This window comes from Agrilus planipennis, unplaced genomic scaffold (genome assembly GCF_000699045.2).
Source record: "Agrilus planipennis isolate EAB-ADULT unplaced genomic scaffold, Apla_2.0 scaffold5, whole genome shotgun sequence".
Lineage (NCBI taxonomy): Eukaryota > Metazoa > Arthropoda > Insecta > Coleoptera > Buprestidae > Agrilus > Agrilus planipennis.
Window position 1 is genome coordinate 3365542 of NW_020442468.1, and position 6055 is coordinate 3371596.

At 32.7% G+C, this 6055-nt stretch overlaps 1 protein-coding gene across 1 annotated transcript in view; it reads right to left on the reverse strand.

The window, feature by feature from the left end:
• LOC112906680 (eukaryotic translation initiation factor 4E-binding protein 3-like) overlaps positions 1 to 3904 on the reverse strand; it is an 8810-nt gene extending 4906 nt beyond the window's left edge. Inside the window, exons 1-2 of the mRNA XM_025981294.1 lie at positions 3671 to 3904; positions 1722 to 1935 (exon numbers count right to left, since the gene is read on the reverse strand). Coding sequence (XP_025837079.1) covers positions 1722 to 1935; positions 3671 to 3806 — 350 coding nt within the window. The 5' untranslated portion in view covers positions 3807 to 3904. The remainder of the gene's footprint in view (positions 1 to 1721; positions 1936 to 3670) is intronic.
• Positions 3905 to 6055: the final 2151 nt, after the last annotated feature.

The window sequence follows — 6055 nt, forward strand, 5'->3', positions numbered from 1 at the left end:
AACATAGATGATCTAATTGTTATTCATTTATACGTATGTAAAATAAAAGATTAACGAATCCGATCAAAATTCACTATTTCTAAGAAGGATGAAGAAAATATTTAGAAAATTTTTTAAAGGAAATGCTGCGTCGCAATTTCATTTTTTTTTTTTTTAATTTTAATACGACTGCCTATTTGCATCGACATGAGTTAAAGAAAATATGTACAATAACATACATAGTAAATAAGTTATAAAATTTACATTTATGATGCATGTAAGCATAATAAAAAATACGCATTTTTCTGATATTTTACTGTACGGGTTTCATGTATATTATTATTATTACTATTATTTATTGGTATAGTATTTATTCGAAAGGCCAAGGAATTAATTAACGTTACTTTGCTAACAGTTATTTAATTTTTTTTATGTCATAAATGGCGCATACTATGTCTGATTTTAATGCTTACATAGGCGACGATAGAAATTATGTTATTATGTCTTAATTACTTTTTTCTTCCATTTCTACGAAGGAAACAACAATATTACAGTAAATGTTTTGAGTCAGTTTTCAAATATGTGGATAGTTATTGTCGTTATGAATGTTCACGACTTGTTTTATATGTACTTAAATACGCTTTCCGTCGTGTATAGCAAATTATAGAACAATAAACAAATAAAAACTTCGCGTAAAAAAAGTGAACGGTCCATTGTTGCATATTAAGTTTACTTAGAATCAAACTGCGTATTTTCTTTTTGATATCAACTGATTAGAAATCAATATAAAATGCAATTAAAAAGTTTTTTAGTGTCACTTTTTGCGATTAAAACTGTACCTCATTCATTTTAGAATCTAGACGATATCGTATATGATTCAAACAAATTAACAATAACAATTGAATGCCTTCTACCATTTCTCTTTTGTTAATATTTATTACTAATCTACTTTAGTGGTAATTAAAAATAGCTTTAAAGGTACCGCTCCGTAAATATTAAAAAAAAAAATATTCTTGAACTCCTCATTCTAAAAATTACGGAGTTTCCTTTCTGCCCCCTCCCCCTTATACATATTTTCATACTATTGTTAAAAAAAAACTTTAATTCCCTTATTTACGCCACACACCCTGTTTATTTTGATGGAAATATAAGATATAAACATTTTTTTAAGAAACATAGACGAGACACCTATTTATCTTTTGTTTCACATCTTTTATTATTAGCGAAATATTTTTTTTTTTATTATGTCTGAATAAACGTATGATGCAATAGGTTATAAAATTGCAAATATTGGTACATAGACATCTCTAATTTTAAGCAAAAATGTATAGGTACTTCGATTCGTATGGTATCTTATCTTTCCTTTATTTTGAGACGCAGTTTCTTACATACCTATTTACATAGGTATTCTATTATTTACCTACCGATCACACGATGATAACATTATGTATGTTATCTATACAGAATTTTTAGAAAAGATGATACAATTCCCACTATTTATACTCATAATAACATTATAATTCAGCACCTGTATAATATTAATAAGACATCAAACTTTACGCAGATGTAAAAGTACTAATTAACTGATTATTTAAATTCTAGAATGTCAAAGTTTGAATAAATTATTTCTAAAAGTATAAATTAAAATATTTCAGGGGAAAATAAATATATATATATATTTTATTTNATTGTTTAGAATAATAACAATAATTATAATATAAAAACGTAAAGGTAGAAACTAAATTTCTAACTGGAACTGTTCGGAGTGATCTTCGCAGCTGTTTTGGTTCGAATACCTTCTAAACATGGTCCTCTTCTGTGCCTTGTTGTACCCATTTTTCGTATGAGGGGACCCTTTGATAACGTTGTCGGGCAGATAGTACTGGGGAGGTGTTCTTGCAAGCGGCGAATTCCGAAGGGTCAACAGAAACGACTTGTCATAAACAATTTTCGAGCCTGAAGTAAATTTTTCAATTGCAAAATGCCTATCGATGGTCGATTCATCATAATTTCATGTTAACACACTGATTGTACGAAGGAATATTGTTGTCTCTCAAACGCCACAACAAATAATACATATACAGAGTGTCTCATACAAGTCGGTTATATTTTCAAGCTAATTAAAAGTGTTATCTACGACTTGGACATTTTAAAGGTACTTATATGTTCCGGTCAAACGTGGACATTTGCATTTTTGTCGCATAATAATGAAACACGTGATGACTTGTCTTTTGAATTAACGCACCAGTCATTGCTAACGAATACTAAGCAAAAAACCAACTAGGAATATTTATGAGTTCGAAAACAATGCATTATTTAAAACGTCGATGAATATTTCAAATAAAAAAAAATGAATGAATGAGCATTATCAGATATTAATTATAAATACTAATACGAAAGTATGTCTTTTGCTTTAATAAATATTAGCAAACACACCCTGTACATCTACTGAAAGTCTGCTAACATTCACTTTCTGTGTGTAAAATATTATCAGCCATGCCAATAAATTTCGCGAAGTGCGCAATTTTCGCTAACACATTCTCAAGGACGCTACACATATTATACATATTTTCATGGCAGTCCAGTGCCTACAAAAATTAAAAGATACCGTTTTTGTAAATTGAAGTCCAGATAATAACTCCTATCAATTGTATCTATATCGGTACTGGCTGGCGAGAGTTAAATTGCGCCTTTTCAATTCAAATGTTACTTGGATTACAAAACATTCGTGTGCATGTAATCATAATCAGTGAAAAACATGCGTCAATAATCCCACACGCCTTTAATACATACTTGCGTTCGTCTGATGATGAGATGAATTTAGAACTTTCTCAAGTCTTTGCACTTTGCGTGTGAGTTTGAACAATATTTGTTACAGAAATGCGTAACTAACGCTGGATTTAGCACTGGGGGCCTATGGGCACAGATAAGGTGGGGGTGTCCCTGTTACATCAGACAAACGATGAACAAATACAAAATATTCACTTTACTACGTACTTAAAAAATGTTACGGATTCCAGGGTAAAAACGTAATCAGATTTGGATGGAGTTAATTTGTGAGAGCCGGGACGCCAGCACAAAATGCCTTTATGTATCTAAATCCGAAATAACATTTGGTAAGCGGCGCCAAAAAATTACACTTGAGCATATTAAGAAATAATCAAGTCTTCTTTATCTTTTCCTTAACTGATTAAAAAATTAAAAAATCGTTAAAATATTTCAGAAAATGTAAACATACAGGGTGTGCACACGTATATTTGCAGAACTATTACCGATTTTATTTGAAAAAGATGATAACTAAATCAATAATAATTAAATACATAATCAGTTAATGGATTACTCAAGCTATAGGTACATAGCGTCTAATCCATTAATAGGTAATTAACAACGGTTTGCTTTGAACAATGAAAATTGTGTACCTAATTAAACAGAAAGCGGAATTAAAAAAAAAACTCTTCAGACATAATTTAGTCATCTTTCGGACATACGCAGACACTCACAGTTCAAGGGCACTTTACCGGGCCGTGTAATAAAATTTAATGTATGCTGTAGCCTCTGTATACGTATTTTAATTCAAGGTAACATTAAAACCGAAAAATTTAACATATTATTATAGCAGATATTTGTTAGCATTTTCGTAAAATAAATTTCTTCCCAGTCAGTGTATTAAGGATTTGCGTCATCTACTTACCTCCCGGGGTGGTGGAATACAGGGAGCCACCAGGAGTGGTGGAGTAACTTCCTGTGGAGTCTAGAGATTCGGAATCTCTCCTGTTCGGTATCGGTTTCGATTCTGACAATTGTCTCATAAAAGCGGACCCCGACATCTTCAACTCTTTAATATTTACCCTTGTTAATTAACTAATCACAAGCTGAATCGTCAGTAACGTCACTAAAATGAATGCCGATAAACCCGACGATCGCCTGCTAGATAAAGAAACCCGCCTCTCCCGACATGGAACACGTGGTACAGAAAACGATTCGACACTCCCACTTTTAATAAACAAACTACATAATATGTGCTGTATTGTTGTTATTGAGAATTAAATAAGCATGAACTCTTATGCGGACGCATGTGTGTGTATATGTGTAAATTAAAAATATACCGTAATAGGCAGAATGGCGCGATAAAGTAAAAATATGTAACAAATTCGTAACTTTTGCTTGTTTACCAATTTAAAATATAGCATTCAACATTCCTTGCGCAGAAACGCTCTATTGTATTTTCTGTTTTGGATCCGATTCAAAATGCGAAAAACAAACAACTCTGTTTTCCAGTTTATTGGCACAACTTACATAATTATCATATGTAAATGAACTAACTTACAACTGCGTTTACGATATACGTAAAGTAAGTCGCACAAATGCTTGGTATTACGTGAAATTATAACGCAGGTCAGCCACAAGAAAAATAACAGCCGTTTAAACTATGTCAATATCCGGTTTTTCTAAGGCAAAATGATTCTCGTTTTTTATGAGGAGAAATAGTAGATTCTAAACTGAGGGAAGAAGATAGCTGTATACTCTTGGGTGAAAACCTCGCAAAAGATGGTAAAATCCATTCCTAATAAGGAGTAAATGTAATGTCTTACGCTGTAAGGAATACTGCGCATTCGTCCCTGTAATCGGGGAAAAACGTCGTAGTTTCTGTGTGGGTGGAGAACCTCGTGGAAGATGGTAAAGTTTTTTCCTAATAAGACTTAAATTCGATGTCATACCCAGGAGAAAATACTACGCTTTTGTCCTTGAAATCAGGGAAAGACATAGTACCTACTTTCGTTATGTGTGTGGCAGATAGTATATTAGGCATCAAGGGAAGACAGTACGGTCTCAGATGGAAACCTCGCGGAAGATGGTAGAGTTCTTTCCTAATAAGAAGGAAATTCGATGTCTTTCACGAGAGGGAATGATGCGCTTTCGTCCCTGAGATCTGGGAAAGACGTCGTACTTTTGTTATGGGTGTGGCAGATAGTATATTAGGCATCAAGGGAAGACAGTACGTTCTCGGACGGAAACCTCGCGGAAGACAGTAAAATTCTTTCCTAATAAAAAGTAAATGCGGTGTCTTATCCGGGAGGGAATGATGTGCTTTCGTACAAAGATATCGTACTTTCGATAACGGTGTGGTAGATAGTATATTACGCACTAAGGGAAGGCAGTATGCTCCGGAGCAGAAACCTCGCGGAAGATGGTAAAGTCTTTTCCTGATAAAGAGTAAATGCGGTGTATTATCCGGAAGGGAATGATTAGGTTTCGTGGAAAAACATCCTACTTTCGATAGTGGTGTAGTAAATGGTACATTACGCATTAAGGGAAGACAGTATGCTCTCGAGTAGAAACCTCGCGGAAGATAGTAGAGTTCTTTGCAAATAAGAAATAAATTCGATGTCTTACCCGGGAGAGAATACTATGCTTTTGTCTCTGAAATCAGGAGAAGACGTCGTATTTTTGTAATAGGTGTGGTAGATAGTATATTACACACCAGGGGAAGATAGTACTCTGTCGGACGGAAATCTCGCGGAAGACAGTAAAATACTTCCGATAGTGGTGTAGGAAATTGAATATTCCGAGTCAAGGGAAGACAGTACGCTCTCGGTTGAAACTTATTAAATATTCATGATATTTTTAATTGTTTTTAAACTAATACATATTTTTCCGACTGGTAATGTTCTTCAAGTTAAAATGTAAATTTAATGGATGCCCGTAAGTGTATACAGAAACGATAAAAAAGAAATTTTTCTACACTTATTATGTTGTAAATACAATACAAATTTTTACCTGTGAATGTTATTTACACATACATATGTATATCAATTTAATAATAGTGTTGACCTTAAGTGGCGCTAAAGACAATAATTGTTACAGAATTAATTTTAGCTTTATAATCGGAAACGACATTAAAAACATCTAAAGTTAGATAGAGATAAATGATTATACAACAATAAATATTACAATAACAAATCAAATTATTACTAATCTAATTTTGTTATATTATGAATTTCTTTTTTATCATTTTTTTTGTACTATCCTCACTGCTAATTAAAACATAAACAGAGTAGCAGTGAACTGTGATAAA